Source organism: Ruditapes philippinarum, unplaced genomic scaffold, assembly GCF_026571515.1.
Source record: "Ruditapes philippinarum isolate M1 unplaced genomic scaffold, ASM2657151v2 ctg5104_1_1_1_1, whole genome shotgun sequence".
Lineage (NCBI taxonomy): Eukaryota > Metazoa > Mollusca > Bivalvia > Venerida > Veneridae > Ruditapes > Ruditapes philippinarum.
Genome location: NW_026859039.1, coordinates 19,381 through 36,786, shown reverse-complemented (window position 1 = coordinate 36,786; position 17,406 = coordinate 19,381). Strand labels below are relative to the sequence as shown.

General features: G+C 31.4%; 1 protein-coding gene across 1 annotated transcript in view; it reads right to left on the bottom strand.

Annotated features, from left to right (window-relative positions):
* Nucleotides 1–567: 567 nt before the first annotated feature.
* The window catches only part of LOC132754975 (DNA repair protein RAD51 homolog 1), a 30,039-nt gene continuing 13,200 nt past the window's right edge, over nucleotides 568–17,406 (bottom strand). Inside the window, exons 5-10 of the mRNA XM_060745738.1 lie at nucleotides 16,433–16,524; nucleotides 15,056–15,150; nucleotides 12,669–12,782; nucleotides 7,509–7,638; nucleotides 6,164–6,285; nucleotides 568–2,456 (exon numbers count right to left, since the gene is read on the bottom strand). Coding sequence (XP_060601721.1) covers nucleotides 2,333–2,456; nucleotides 6,164–6,285; nucleotides 7,509–7,638; nucleotides 12,669–12,782; nucleotides 15,056–15,150; nucleotides 16,433–16,524 — 677 coding nt within the window. The 3' untranslated portion in view covers nucleotides 568–2,332. The remainder of the gene's footprint in view (nucleotides 2,457–6,163; nucleotides 6,286–7,508; nucleotides 7,639–12,668; nucleotides 12,783–15,055; nucleotides 15,151–16,432; nucleotides 16,525–17,406) is intronic.

The window sequence follows — 17,406 nt, the reverse complement described above, 5'->3', positions numbered from 1 at the left end:
AACGTTTTGATTGCTTTTGGTAGATTGAAAATTGTATTCTCGCCATTTGAATTACATATTAAAACCAGACAAGCAATGCGCTTGTCTTGCTCACAACGAGGTTATGGTGCTCACAACGAGGATTAAAGCAAAAAAAGGGTATATCTTCGTTTCTATGAAGACTTTCAGATAATAATTTACGCTGAAGACTTGTGGGCATCTGTTTTAGGTTAGAATGCACAAAACGTCACCAGAATCGACGTTTTCAATGTTAAATTAGGTCCAAAGAGAAGTTGTCTCCAGTTTTCCAGCTACCCCGAGTGACTGCGTCGCACGGTATTTCCATCAAATTGTCCACCAACAGGCAATATCTTTACTTGTGCATACTCGGAAACACACATCGCTAGCTAACTGCATTCCGATATTTTTACATAAATGTCTGTAATCTTCAAAAATTATGAAAAACTCACCTTGTTTATCGTGTCACACGTCATAGATGGGTGCTCACAACGAGGAACGGAAGTTGCTCACAACATTTTTACCGATGGACATTTTTCACTCGTTGTGAGTTAAACGGGCGTGCAATACAACCAGCTGTTATATTAGGCCATAAAAAAGATGCTAAGAAAAATAGAATACATGTGTGAATAATGGAAACCAGAAGTATCTTTAAAGCCGAAGTAAAACTGATTAACAGGCAACATTATGCTATTTTTAAGTTTTCAATACAAAAAGAATTGTTAGCAATGTTTGCATAACAATAACATACCATAATAATTATTTTCTGAAGATAAGAAAATACCCATTTTGTAAACATTGAAATTAAATTATAGCATATTGATATTGATGATTTTTCAAAGTAGGAAAATTTCTATTTAAGATGTCCGTTTTACTTCTTTTACGTTTGACTTTACAAACTTTGTAATCATTTACAAATTTACCTTAAAGTTCAAGAACTATCCTCATTCCTGTACATGCTATTTTGAACTATCCTTTACTTTTTATTTTATATCGGCAAAACCATCCCTTATATTTAATCTTAGAGATATTCATAAACTTTTGTTTTAGAATTGTAAGAATTATCCTTTATATCTTATTTTAGAATGGTAAGAACTGTACTTTATATTTGATTTCAGAATGACCAATGAGATTCACCAATTTCAGTTTGTAATTTTAAAATGTCCAATAAAAATTCTTCTTATATTCAGTCCTTCCCTGTTAATTTTACAGGGAGTCAAACTGATAACAGACAGAAAAGGATGGCAGACTTATGAAATGCAATCTCAACAGAAAAACTTCAGACTTACCAAGTAATTTTAAAATATCTTTTAATAATTTAAGCAACCACATAGCTTTAAGAATTTATAACCAGAATGATTCTAGTCTGTTATTTTTCAAACATGCCCGTACAGTAGTATGTAAATACACATATATGCAACATTTACAACAGTTAAGATAATAAAATAAAAACTAACTATGATATAAATCAACAAAATACTTTCATGCTATTATTCTTTGTGAATATAAAAAAATTTATTGCAAAAGAAAATACAAATCAGTTTGTTAACCCTATATTGATAAAATTGTAAGAAATAATATATCCCCAACAGTGATTCTATTGCGAAATAAAATGCGAGGAATAATCGAATTATATCACGAGGGTGAAGTCTGGGATATATTATTTCCATTCTAACATATCAACAAATAAATGCTGATGTACCCATGATCAAGCTAAATTTGTTTCCCTACTTATTTTCAATGCACCCACTCTTGTATTTAGTAATCATTCACACATTATTCACATGTGGAGATTCTATAATTTCTTACATAGAATAACTTGAAACCTTGGCAAGCTTGTGACCATAGCAAAAATAATTGACTTATGATTAAAGTGAGTGAAGTAAACCAGGCTCTTTTTTTTTTTATCTTGTTGGCTTTTCAATTATAGAATTCTGTGACCATCTCATTAACATATTCAGTTTCAAAGCAAGGCATATACTTATGGGTTCAGGCACATGGCAGCAGCTAGCACATATATCTTTGCTACACGTATATGTACATTGTAATTCTACAATACAAAGTATTTCTGCATGTCAATTATACATATCATATCCACTATGCAGCAGTACAAAGAAGTACAAATAAATAATTGAAATAAAAAGAAATCATTTCAAATGAATGGTAAGTGTTGTCTTCACAGGTATTGTATAATATCTTTCCCATTGAAAAGTTTTTTGAAGCGTTCTTGCTTTCTCATGACACATACATGATTTCCTTGAATCACCTGGGTCAATATTGCGGCAGATATCTTCACAATTTCAGTCTTCATATTCCCATAATGCTCTAGTCGCTATCAATCTTTGGCGTCCCCTATGCCGTCAGCGTTTATTGCGAACATTGCCTCGGCTTCAGGTAAACACGGTGAGTCATAAATTTTACATATTCTTGTCTCTCCTCTCCCCTTTCGAAGATACAATCTATAAATGATAAAACAACGTACAGTGAAATTCATGGACCCTATGACTTTTTGTATAATACATCAAAAGCTTCTTATAATATCAGTTATCAGTTTATTATAAACAACAAATATATAGTGAATAAAACATATTATAACAGACAACTTATATGCGTGGAAAGATACAATTCTAAAATATTACAATAGTATATTTGTAGTTACAAATTCTTGATAATATTAGTAGATATAATGATTATCAATCATAATTCAATACATTTTTTATAACACAATTCATGTTATCTATTAGCTATTCTGGAGTCATAAGTTTAGTCTTACACATTCTGAAATATGTATGCAGGTGAGATGATGATATATCGATACTAATTTGATACACATTTTGGACAACAATACACATTACCATCTCTTTTGAGGTTACACACTTATTACTTTTGCTTTTCACATAGAATCTTTGTGACACAAATGTCACAAAAATTGATATATTGTAATTATAAATTATAGCCTCTAAATTTCAGCAAAGAGCATTTTTAAACAAATACATAAGTTTTTTTATCAAGATTCGGACTAAATCCACTCCTGGATGAAACTCCTCACAATCATTTGAAGATATTTTTGACAAACCCGATAATTTACAGAGCAGATAATTCCCTTCCTATATTTTTTTCCCCCATACCGGGCATTTCCCATCCTGTAACTTTGACGTAGCTGACAATTCCGATATGATTCCACTCCTGTCTAGATTATTATTACATAAAACATACATAAACCTAGTGCTTCTTGTTTAATTTTTTCGGACGATGATATCACCATTTTATGTTGTTGTCATTTTATAGTCCTCTGGAGTGGGGTCAAATTTGATCCCAGGGCTATAATTGGAATAAACTTGGTAGAGGTTTACTTGACAATATTTCATGCCAACTATCTAAGCTCTAGCTCTTGTGGTTTTAAAGGAGAATTTTTAAAGTCTTTACTATATACTAGGGCTTAACTTGAACAATTTTTGTTGAGGTCCACTAGAAAATGTGTAACGCTAAACTGTCTAAGATATTGCAGTTTTCAGGAAGATTTGACTACTGCTGATACCATGTCCAGGCTCGGTGATAATGGTGTGGAGTACACTAAGTACCACACTAACCTCAACGCTGACTCCCCCACTGTCTCTCTGCTTCACACAAATGAGTTGCGTCACGACAAAACCAATAAAGTGTGTTTGCAACCAGCATGGATCCAGACCAGCCTGCGCATCCACGAAGTCTGATAAGGATCCATGCTGTTCGCTTACCAAGTCTATTACAATTAGAGAAACTGATAGGGAACAGCATGGATCCTGATCAGACTGCACTCCAGGTTGGTCTGGATCCATGCTGGTCGCAAACGCACTATGTTGGTTTTGTCTTGACGCAGCTCAAATGCTATCTTTTCCTTGCTTTTGCCATGTCAATGTGAATGATGTAAAAATCTTAACATTGAATACTCAAAAATTTACAATATCATTGTAAAATGACACTTAAAAAAACCTAAATAACTGAATTCTAATTTTTTTGATACTATTCATATTATTTCGAGATCTTTTTTCCATATTAATATTACAATACTACTCAACTTTTGCTAAGCACCAAAATGTTTAGCAAAAGTTGAGTAGTATAGTAATATTAATACGGAAAAAAATTTCAATCAAAACCAGACCTGGGGATGATTACATTGATCAGTAATTGATTTAATTACAATTACTTTCAGATTTTATTGTAATTGATTACAATTGATTACTCAGACTTACCTCTGTAATCAATTAAATTACAATTACTTTTAGAAAGTAATTGATTGATAATTGATTACATTCCATGTATAACTATAAACAAAAGTTTCTTAATGCTATTTAATATACTAGTTTACATTATATACATTATATACACAAAGGATTTCCAGCTCATCATCAGTCATCATTTTAACACACTTTTAGTTACTGTCACATCACTTTATCATATTTTAGCATTACACTTTAGCATCATAAGTTCATGAAACCGTCTGTCAGTCAGACTGCATCTATCAGGACGGAAAATTTTACCCACAACACTAAACAAACGCTCTACAAGGGCCAATGATGCAGGAATGGTACTCAGTCTTCTTGGTGTAGGTTTCATAATAAACTCTCTGCAACAGAAATTTTAAAAAAGTGTCAATTGTACAGTATGCTTTATACAGGTGTTAAAACAGGTGTGAAAACAATAAATTTTTATATGGGAATTCAAAGAGACAATAGACTTTACAAAGAAATTATCAATTTTTTTTACAAACACTTCAACAGTATGCATTATAATATAGACACATTGTCTATCACCATACAAAATAACTGTTGCATATAATTAAAATATGGTAATATGCATCTGACATAAACTCTAGAATATACAAAGTAAAGAAGTAATCTACAGTGTTTGAAACTTTTTAAAACATGGTTTAACCAAAATATGTAAAACAAAATTTAACATACCTTTATGTGGGTAATGAAATTTGAATGTGACTTAGTGTCTCCATTTATCTTCTTAGGGCACAATTTGCACTGTGCTGTCACATTTCCAGATGTTTCTTTAGGAAATTCAAAGACATCATAAATCCAATGATTTGACATTTTGGTAAGAATACCAGCCAAACAATGATGTCTATCTTTCAGTTAGAATTTGTTAACTGTATGGATTAAAACTTATTTCTTCATTGTGAGTGATGCCTTAAAATGTCTCACTTGATATTTTACTACCTTAGTTAAACTGTAACATGTGAAATAAATCATTTGAATTTCAATAGTTTCATGTAAAATCTGAAAGTAATCAACGTCAATCAAATTGTAATCATAATTACAGACTGAATTTAAGCTGTAATTGATTAATTACAATTAATGTAATCAATTTTGAGCATGGTAATCAATTACATGATGATTACAGTGTAATCATGTAATCAATTAAAAAATCGATGATTACGATTAGTGATTACCCCAGGTCTGATCAAAACATCCGCACTTCTAGGTAGTCAAGCCTCCTATAAAGTTAAAATGAATTCCTATCCGCAGTTTTCAATTAATAACCTTGATAAACAATGTGCAATTCAGAGACAAAAAGATGAATACATGACTACATGCATCTTTTCTGGATAGCCTATACATGACATCAAGGACTTTGACAAAATTTATTTGCTTTTCGGTCTCCAGCCCATGCAAAAAATATAATGTATAATACACAAATATTTGTTATTGTTACAACATTTATCATATGATCATATAATTTGCAGAAATTGTTTATGATATGCTACATTAGGCAAGCCTTAAAATTATCTTGTTTCCCATCCTGCGACCCACACAAGATTGAATAGTGTAGGTATGTTGATAAAATATTATTTTTTTTAAATCCAAAATACATGTTGTTTTTATCAAAATCATATGGAGTTCAAACAAATTGTGAATGTTTAGCAAATGAATGTTTAAAGGATAGAATTTTTTAAACATATATCCCAGTTTGTATATCTACAATTAAAAACAACAACAACATGGGACAGATATAATAAAGATGTGATGTTCATTGAAACTCTCTGCTTCCATGTTTAGTAATAAAACAAATATTATTTTATTTTTGACAATAGATTATTTTTGGTAGCTGTGATTTTTGTGGGTAGGTAGCAGGAGGGGAAACAAACAATAATTTATTTACGGCCTAAACAGCCTACCTGGTTGTGGAAGCATGGGCTATTATATTTCCTCCAATTGGTTTCTTAGGATCTGCGGAAAACATTGCAGCACCATCAACTTGTGCTACAACTTGATTTGTTATTACCACAGCCACACCAAACTAAAACAGAACATAAACATCTATTAATATACTAGATAACTTTATCTCCTCATGAAAATTTAAAGGCCTATTATGCCTCAGAAATGATATGAGCCACGCCATGACAAAATCAACGTAATGCGTTTGTGACCAGCATGTATCCAGACCAGCCTGTGCATCGGCGCAGTCTGATCAGGATTCATGCTGTTCGCTATCAGTTTTTTTACTTGTTATAGGGTCTGTAAGCGAAAAGCATGGATCCTGATCAGATTGCGCGGCCATGCAGGCTGGTCTGGATACATGCTGGTCGCAAATGCATTATGTTGGTTTTGTCAATGCGCAACTCAATTATTATTTCTATTTCTTAGAAGCTTTTTATTTTTGTTGTCCTGTTATACTGTATAAGTGAAAAATTTTGCGACATGGGAATATTTGTAATTTTTGCGAAATGAAATTATTTGCAAATATTTGATCATGCAAAAATTATTGCTGTTTAGGCAAACATTCTTCTATCATGTTTTCAATCAGCATCTACATTTGTAACATACATAAGTTTGACTGTTCAGGTACTGAGATTATTTTTTCTCATTGCTTGTTTGTTTAACTTTAGTCTTAATATATCACAAATGTTTTAATAAAACAATATACTAGTATGTGTTAATAACGCTAAAGGGTTTTCATATAACAGACTTTTTCAAAATATGACAAAGAAATGTGTGATCAGGTCCTTTATCAAACTAACAATGTGTATTTCAAACAATTATATAAATAATAAAGTATTGAACAACTGAATAGAACGATTACAATAATGGCATATACTTAACATATCAGAAAAATAGTATTAAATTCAAGAAATCAAATTTTCGCAAATATTTTCGCACGCAAAAAAGTCCACTTTTTGACATTCGCAAAATTTTTGTGACGCATAAAAAAGTTTGATGCAGATCAAATCAAAATAATGGTCAATCTTCTGAAATCATATACATGTAGCTTGTTTAGCTAAACAAGAACTGTTGTGAGAAGCAGACAAAAAATGCCCCAAAGCAGGGCCCAGTTGACAGATATTCTTATACAATGTGAAACATTGTTTTCTAAAACTGTTGTCATGCAAACTTGACAAAACATGCTTGTATTGAGTGTTTCAGGTGCAATAACTCTTAAACAAATGACTGGATCAGACCTTACACACAGCTGATAAGAAGGCTCTCTATCATATTAAAGCAGATAGAAAAGCAAAATAATACCTCATCTGCTAATCGGAGCAACATCCGGAGAAATCTGGCAAGATGCATTTGTCTGGCAGAGAGTTCCCCTCTCCCTGAATAATCTGTTCTGTACAGAGCTGTGGCACTATCAACAATTAGCAATGCATACCTGCAAATATTATATAACCTAATGAACACAAGTAACAAAACAGGGGTGCCTATTACATCAATATGAAGTCTGGATAGCCTGCTGAGTCAAGTTAACAAATATAAGTTGAATCTAATTGTAACCCTCACTGTATACTTTATTTTGAAAATTGTGAGATTACAGTACTTTAAAGCTAATGTATTTTGTTTTTTTTTTTTGGATAAAATATTTAGTTACCTCGCATGATTGTAATCTTTGTTAAATTTGTTTAAATTCTACAATTCTCAAAATATGTGATGCAGGTTTACAATTTCTTTTGTCCAGTGTACTATTGGTTATATAATATTAGTTTCAAAATCCCTTAAACTACAGGTAGATTCAAATGAACAATTCAAAAAGCAAAGAAAGACAAGTCCATTATAAAACCTTTGTATATAATAAGGGCATTTTTTTTTATACCAAAATTGGGGTCCTGGGCCTATTTGGCGCAAAACAGCATTGTATTATGCGAAATAATGAAAAAAGAAAGACATTCTGATTTTTATTTTTTGATCCTAAAGTCATTCTAATTTTTATTTTTTTTATCCTAAAGTCAAAGCAATGATACTACAGTTAGTTTTGAGTGGAGAGTCTTTAAGTATAATATTTTCCATTTGGCAACATGACTTTCAAACAGGATATCAATAACCCTTGAACATGCATGCTTACATCATTCAATTGTTAATTCCGCTTCACAACGGTGCTTATACCAGTACTTGCTTTTGGTAAACAAAATATTTACAATGTTGTTATCATTATAAAATCAAGTTTATTGGAAACACTGAACATGAACCATAAAATTTGCTCCTTGTTAATTGTGAATTTTCATATACATTGTGAACTTTTTTCCACAACTTTGTGAAAAACCACAACATTTTGAATTGTGAAGGGCCCTTAGATCGGGCCTCTTTTATATAGCAAATAATAAATGGTTAATGAAAAGGCATTCATCATTTACTGATTGCCAATCCCAAACTTATAATTTCCTGTTTTTGAAGAATGTAGTCTCAAAACATTAATTTTTGTAATTGTAAGTGTTAAAAGATATTAACAAACATATCAAACATGGGTATCAATTTCCTGTAAACAGTTAGCACAAACAAATGTATAACTATCCTGGAACATAACAACTATTTGTTGAAAACAAGAGCTGGTTGAATCCAGTGATGCTCCCCTAATAGATTTTGGAAACTGGAAAGTAAACATCTTGTAGTGTCAGAGTTATGTCACAGACAAAGTTCAAAGTTTAAAAATGAACAAAGGGCAATAACTCCAAAAGTAGGCAAGGCAAAGTTAAGGTTCTTTTACACTGCACTTCTATTTAATGAGATCAATCTACCTACAAAGTTTCATGTTGATATCTCTAATGGTTTCAGATTGATGTCCCGTACAAAGTTCAAAGCTGCAGAAAGTAAAAAATAGTATTAGTCATTGGAAAAAAAAGGGTAATAACTCCACAAGGAACAAGAGCTGTCACAGGAGACAGCGAAGCTCGACTAATAAAATACTGGACGCAGTAAGGAGGACAAACTATGAAAGAAAAATCTATTATGTATAATTATGTATTAAGTTATAGTAAAAAAATAACATTTGTTAACATAAATTCCAAGATCAAGGGGAATAATTCTAGAAATAGTCATGCTAGAGTTATGGACCTTGCCACACAACATTTGTGTAATGATAAGAAATATATATTTGAAGTTTGAAGTAGATACCTTAAAAAATAAAGAAGTTATTATATTTCTTAAAGAAAATCCTAAGTTCAAAGAGTGATAAATCTGTAAATATTGCTTCAAGAGTTATGAACATTGTCACATAAAATGTAATTGATGATAAGGAATAAGTATTTGAAGTTTGAGGTAGATACCTTTAAAAATAAAAAATAACATTTTTCTAGTAAATTAATCTAAGTTTATGGGGAGATAATTCTTGCAATATTGGTGCTAGAGTTATGAACCTTGTCACATAAGATGTGTATGATGATAACGTAAATATATTTGAAGTATGAAGTTGATCCCCTTAGAAATAAATAAGTTAGAGTAAAAAATAATATTTTGTATGGAAAATTCTAAGTTCAAAGGGAGATAAATCTGAAAATATTGGTGCTAGAGGTATGAACCTTGTCACATAAGATGGGGATGATGATAAGGTACATATATTTTAAGTATGAGGTTGATACCTTAAGAAATAAAGAAGAAATAGTATTTTTTGAGGAAAATTCTAAGTTCAAGGGGAGATAAATCTAAAAATATTGGTGCTAGAGTTATGAACCTTGTCACATAAGATGGGGATGATGATAAGGTACATATATTTTAAGTATGAGGTTGATCCCTTAAGAAATAAAGAAGTATCAGTAAAAAATAGTATTTTTTAAGGAAAATTCTAAGTTCAAGGGGAGATAAATCTGAAAATATTGGTGCTAGAGTTATGAACCTTGTCACATAAGATGGGGATGATGATAAGGTACATATATTTGAAGTATGAGGTTGATCCCTTAAGAAATAAAGAAGTATCAGTAAAAAATAGTATTTTTTAAGGAAAATTCTAAGTTCAAGGGGAGATAAATCTGAAAATATTGGTGCTAGAGTTATGAACCTTGTCACATAAGATGTGGTTGATGATAAGGAACATATATTTGAAGTTTGAAGTTGATACCTTAAGAAATGACAAAGTTATAGTGAAAAATATTTTACTGCACCAAAACTTTAATCTAAAATCTGGACGCGGACGCCGGGGCGAGTAGGACAGCTCTCCATATACTTCGTATAGTCGAGCTAAAAATCGCTGTTGTTAAGTGAATATTGCTTCCTTATTTACTCATTGTTTTACAAGCCTACCTACACCTAATACTTCTTTTTTGAAAAAACATAATGACTTATTTTATGATTTTATATGGGAAGGTAAGGCAAAAATAAAATAAAACAATCTGTAATCACTAAATAGTATAAAGAAGGCAATCTTAACATGGTAGATATTAGTAGTAATGTTCATTCTTTAAAAACAAGGTCATGCTGTGACCTTGACCTTCAAGGTAGCGACCCAAATGTTGTGAGCACATTGTCTCAATATGGTGATCATTTATGTGAAATAGTTATAAAGGTCGACTTCAAATAACGAAGTTATGGGCCAGACAAGGTCATGCTGTGACCTTGACCTTCAATGTAGCGACCCAAATGTTGTGCTTGACACATGGTCTCAATATGGTAACCAACGCTGGAAAGCGTTTGAATCTATCTCAATCCACTGAGAATTTGCAGCACTTTGAAATCAGTTTTGATGGAAAATTCAACATAAAAAAGTGATATCTGGCAATGGTTTTAAGAAATGGTTTTAAGATGCCCACTTGTTGCCATGGTAACAGGAAATTTAAGATTGAGTATGCCATTACAAAGCTATGGTCAGTCAATATTTGTGCCAAGTTTGTACAGTATTGAAGCCTTCTTAATAGTTTCATAGCACTTTGAACTTGTAAGAGCCATTTCAATGAAAACAGCCATTTTTCACAAAATGCTCATGAAGTAATGGGTGAAAAGAAAAAAAGAAAACCGCAAAGCTTAAAAGGACTCAACTGAGGTATTTTGACATGAGAGAACTAGAAATATTTTTTCGAATTTTTTCTATCAATCGATGTAGGTCTAGACCAGTTGTGTGCATATTTTAAGCTTATTGCCTCTCTCTGTTTTTCCAGAATGTTAATTTCTATAGTACAAAAGAAACCCTACAAGAGCTGTCCGTAAGACAGCGCGCTCGACTTTTTTATTGCTTGCCAATAAAAAAAGTTTTTGCAGTAAAAGGCAATACAAGAATCTCTGTATTTTTAAAGTGAACAATGGCCATGAGCATTAAGATATTTAGTGAAGAATTATTTTACTGAATTGTGTGATACCCTTGAACACTGCAGCAAAGTTTGAAATGTTTAAGTCAAAACATTGACAGTTAAGGGCCATAATTCAAATAAAATCTTTGACAGAATTACCTTCTCCTGGACATGTTTGGGAATCATGATTGTAAACAAGTATTCCAACTTTCAAATTAATATCTCAAACAGTTCAGTCAAAAAGTGGACTGGTACTAAAAACTTAACCAAGATTCTAAGTCGATAAAAGGCCTTAATTTTTAAAACAAATCCTTGACAGAGTTACCTTCTCTTGCGTACAGATGGGGGTAATGATGTGAAATAGCATTAAAAGTTTCAAAGCAATATCTCAAAGGGTTAAGGCAATAAGTGGATTTTACCCATATTCAATGTATTTTCTAAGTCAAAAAGGGGCATAATTCTGTCAAAAACCTTGACAGAGTTATGTCCTCTTGTCTGTTGATGAAGGTCGTGATGGTAAACAAGTATGGTCAGTTTCAAAGCAATACCTCCAATGGTTTTGAAATAAAGTGAGGTGGTACAAAAAACTTAACCAAGCTCAATACACTTTCTAAGTCAAAAAAGGGCCATAATTCTGTCAAAAACCTTGACAGAGTTATATACTCTTGTCTGTAGATGGAGGTTATGATGGTGAACAAGTATGGTAAGTTTCAAAGCCATACTTGTAATACTTCTGAAATAAAGTGGGGTGGTACGAAAAACTTAACCAAGGTGTGACGCCAACGCCGACGCCGGGGCGAGTAGGATAGCTCCCCTTTTCATAGAAAAGTCGAGCTAAAAATGAAGTGTTTTTTTGCTCAAAACCGGCTAAGAATTGTATTGATAAATCATTTTAGTCGAAGTATATTTCTTAGTTATCCTTTGCATATTTGTCCATTTTAATTGTTTCACTTAAACATATTGATATACATGTATTTATAATACTTTCTATAATTAGTTTGTTATCACATTTGAATACATTCCAAAAATTAAATAATCGTTTAAATTATGGCCTGGTATAAAATATGTTCCCATTTTCTTTACCAGACAAAGAATCTGCAGAAAAAATCTCATGCCCAATATACAGAGTCAAGTAGGACTGCCCCACTACTCTTATATGGTCGACCTAGAAAATGGTCAATCAAAAACACGTTACCTTGATTCGGCCATCATAGCAGCTGCTTGTATAAGAAGTTGTGACTGATGGTCACTGTTGTAAGCCCTGGCATAAGCTACATTATCCAACACATCACTACCAGATAACCCATACCTAGCAAATACATTTACATGTTTGAACGATTGTATTCAACCAAAATATATGATTCTTTTCTTTAAACAATGAGATGCAATCAAAATATGTAAGAACAATTTTTGTTCTTTTACACTTTAATTTAAACAAGAGCTGTCACAGGAGACAGCCAAGCTCGACTAATAAAATACTGGACGCAGTAAGGAGGACAAAACTATGAAAGAAAAATCAATTATGTATAATTATGTATTAAGTTAAAGTAAAAAAATAACATTTGTTAAAATAAATTCCAAAATAAAGGGAAATAATTCTAGAAATAGTCACGCTAGAGTTATGAACCTTGTCACACAACATGTATGTAATGATAAGAAGTATATATTTGAAGTTTGAAGTAAATACCTTAAAAAGTAACAAAGTTATAATATTTCTTAAAGAAAATCTTAAGTTCAAAGAGAAATAAATCTGTAAAAATTACTTCAAGAGTTATGAACATTGTCACATAAAATATAATTCATTATAAGAAATAAGTATTTGAAGTTTGAGGTAGATACCTTTAAAACTAAAAAAGTTATAGTAAAAATAACATTTTTCTAGTAAAAAAATCTAAGTTGATGAGGAGATAATTCTTGCAATATTGGTGCTAGAGTTATGAACCTTGTCACATAAGATGTGGATGATGATAAGGTACATTTATTTGAAGTATGAAGCTGATCCCTTGAGAAATAAATAAGTTACAGTAAAAAAAAATATTTTTTAAAGAAGTTCAAGGGGAGATAAATCTGAAAATATTGGTGCTAAAGTTATGAACCTTGTCACATAAGATGAGGATGATGATAAGGTACATATATTTGAAGTATGAGGTTGATCCCTTAAGAAATAAAGAAGTAACAGTAAAAAATAGTATTTTTTAAGGAAAATTCTAAGTTCAAGGGGAGATAAATCTGAAAATATTGGTGCTAGAGTTATGAACCTTGTCACATAAGATGGGGATGATGATAAGGTACATATATTTGAAGTATGAGCTTGATCCCTTATGAAATAAAGAAGTAACAGTAAAAAATAGTATTTTTTAAGGAAAATTCTAAGTTCAAGGGGAGATAAATCTGAAAATATTGGTGCTAGAGCTATGAACCTTGTCACATAAGATGTGGTTGATGATAAGGAACATATATTTGAAGTTTGAAGTTGATACCTTAAGAAATGACAAAGTTATAGTGAAAAATATTTTACTGCACCAAAACTTTAATCTGAAATCTGGACGCGGACGCCGACGCCGGGGCGAGTAGGACAGCTCTCCATATACTTCGTATAGTCGAGCTAAAAACTTACTGAATTGAACACTGAATAAATAAAGACCAAGCAATGATTTATAACTAATATTGACATAGGTCACAATGGCAATTTCTTACAAATCTAGCAAATGAGACAGCATTTTACCTGCCTTACATGTTAACTATAAAATCACACTTATGTCTTTGTTATTACTCTATATTAAGTATACTGATTCTATATTAAGTGCACTCTACTTAGCACCTAGTAAGCAAAGTAACATGGCAATTTTTAGACATCTAAGTTTTTTAATTTGACACTAAATCATGTTTTAGAATCTTTCTATTGTCCCTATTTTTAGGTCATACATGTACATTTGTACTGCTTACAAATAACAAATTTTGATATCTCTGTAAATATCTAGATAGAACATTTTAAATTACAGACAGTTTAAGTGGTATGATCTCTAATGGACACATTTTCTAAAAGCATATCAAATACTGGTTAAAAAAAAATTGAAATGTATCACTTGGATATTCTTATCCTTAACAGAAATAAGTTATTAAAGTTGTAAGCGATTTAGTACGCTCACTTATGTGGTGAATAATAATAAATTGTTCTAAAACACTTTAGTATCTGCTGAATAAATGTATGTTATATTGGATCATAAACCTCAAAATTGCCAAAAACATGAATATATAATTCTTTCTGTATTTGTTTTTATGCTTGACACTCAATACTATCAACAGATGTATTTATGGCATTACAGACCTTCCATTCTTTAAGAACAAACAATATTTAAAGGGAACTAACTATATAATTTTTTCCATATTCAAGTTCTATTGGTTTCTCTCCCTTAGTAAATACTTTTTTCTCAGCTTCAATGGTGCTTATTTAAAGGGAAATAACTATAAATATTTTTCTCCTAATGAAGTTCTAATGGTTTCTCTCCCTTAGTAAACACTTTTTTACTCAGCTTGACAATGAAAATATGTGACAATGACCCACATGATATTTATAGTCACCTTTCTGCAACAGCTAGCAGTCTCTCTGGTCTGAATGTACCTTCTGTGTCTACATATAAACATTTTCCTTCACCACCACCCATATCTATAGGTAACTAAAGAAAATAAAAGCTGACAATTTAAACTGAGAAGCAAGATGATTTCTCCAAACCATTTTGAAAATATTGACAGGGAAAATTTTGTTGCAAAATATTTATTGAAAGTAATGAAAAACTATTTAAAAAACAAAAAGATTTATTCTTTTGTAATAACCTTTATATTATTAGTTATAAAGATTGTAGATAGGTTATATGGCCCTAAATAAATGGTTGTTTGTAAAACAAACAGCAGTTCATATTCGGCCATATAACCTGTCAACAATCTTAATAACAAATTTATAATACTGCCAACTTCCTTTTTTAGAGAAAAAAAAAAGATTTCTTTATAAATTGACAGCAGCCGTGAACATAAAACTATATAAACGTCATGATTATCCAATGAAAAGTGATGTTACAAACATGCAGTATTATTAGTTATATTGGTATGGTCTCCTAAGTTTTTAGGGACTCCCCTTAAGTTTTTTGACGTGTTGGGCCTGAAAATATTTTTACAAGATAGGGTACCAATTTGTTTTAGTCTTCTCAAACAACTTGTGTGCACATTTTCAACTCATTCCATCTTCTTGTTTTTTCCAGAATAATAATTTTTATTGTAGAAAAAAGGCCCAAAGATGAAACATGTTGCAATACTTTTCACTCAAATCTGACTAATAATCGCAGAAAAATCAATTTTTAATTTAATTCTGAGTTTATTTCTTGGTTATCCTGTGCAGAATTTTCCATTCAAAGTGCTTCACTTGATGTTCGTTAGATTTTCAAGTTTTTGGAGTGTGATGCCGACACCTAGGTGAGTACAACAGCTCTCCCTATTCTTTGAATAGTCAAGAAAGAAACAACATGAGTTGTTTTCTGCATTTAGCTTGTACATAGACAATAGAAATAAGATTTTGGGAGTTTTCTTTAGTCTCCATAAAGCACACATCATGCGGGTTATATAACAAATAGCAGTCCACACAAAGTCATAATTTATGGCAATAATACCTTACTTGTTGTGAAATTAGCATCAAAATTGGTAATTTTTTAATTCTATTCTTACAACATACATCTAAGAAGTACAGGATAAGTGAAAACAATCTTCCTGACTAATGGCATTCTCAGAACTTAAAAACCATTTTTGTTTACATAAAAACCGTAATTACAATAACACTGTCTCATCATTGTCTGCGACATTTCTTACTCCCGGAATCCAACTTAACTGAAATTGAAATTATAGTAATTTATCAAGTCAATTGATGAGATGTTATGTCAGTTGGCAAAAAGTGTCGACAAAAATATATACCTGACATGTTACTGCAAGAGTATGACAAAGTTGTGTTTTTCCTGTTCTGAATTCACCAAATATCTCAGTTATAGAACCCGTCTCAATACCACCTGTAAAAACAGTAACATTTTTTTAGAAAAAAAACACGGCTTTCTTTACAATTATATATTCATTTATAAATAGTTTTTCTACTTTTTGTACAAATTAATTAACGAAAACAGCTTTTTCTTACAAGTATGTGAAATGAAATACTGGTATACTGTATGTGTAGAAATATTCGCGGTCTTCAAATTTTCGCGATATTCGCGGTGACAGTCGATCCGCGAATTCATGTTCAGCGCGAATATTTCTACAGCAATAATTTCTTAATAGACATATTTTCGCGCATCTATAGATCATTGTATATCAGTGTGTTCACGGCTGCCATAAGTCTGGTAACCGTGGCGCTCCATAGAGTGATTTTACTGTTGTATAAACTGTACATGTAACATTCTATATATACATGAGTTTGCAAGTGTATTATTGTTTGACTGATATGATTATAGGTTTCTTGCATAAGTATGTTTGAACAATACCATTGAATCACGCTTTTTATTTCATAGTCTGAGTCATAAACGTCTTGACATCTGATCAGATTATATTTTGTTTAACAACACAAACTAACAAACAACACAAACATTAACGATTTTAACTGATGAAAACATGGAAAACTAAACACAATTACTTAGTCAACGTTTTAACAAAATCAGTGAAAATATTATGGTCTCATTCAGTGCTGTTTTAAACTGTGAAAAATCACGCTCGTTAACGGACATTCTCTTGTTTGCCATAATCTGTCCGCTAGACAAATTGAATTGAATGTCTTTGTTCTATACAATAGGGTATTGTTTGACACCAGGTGTTGGAAATAACTGTGAAGTCCAACAACGATTACAGTAAAAGTAAAAATGAAAGAAGGCTGCTTGCGAAAACCATACCCTAATTGTGTAAGA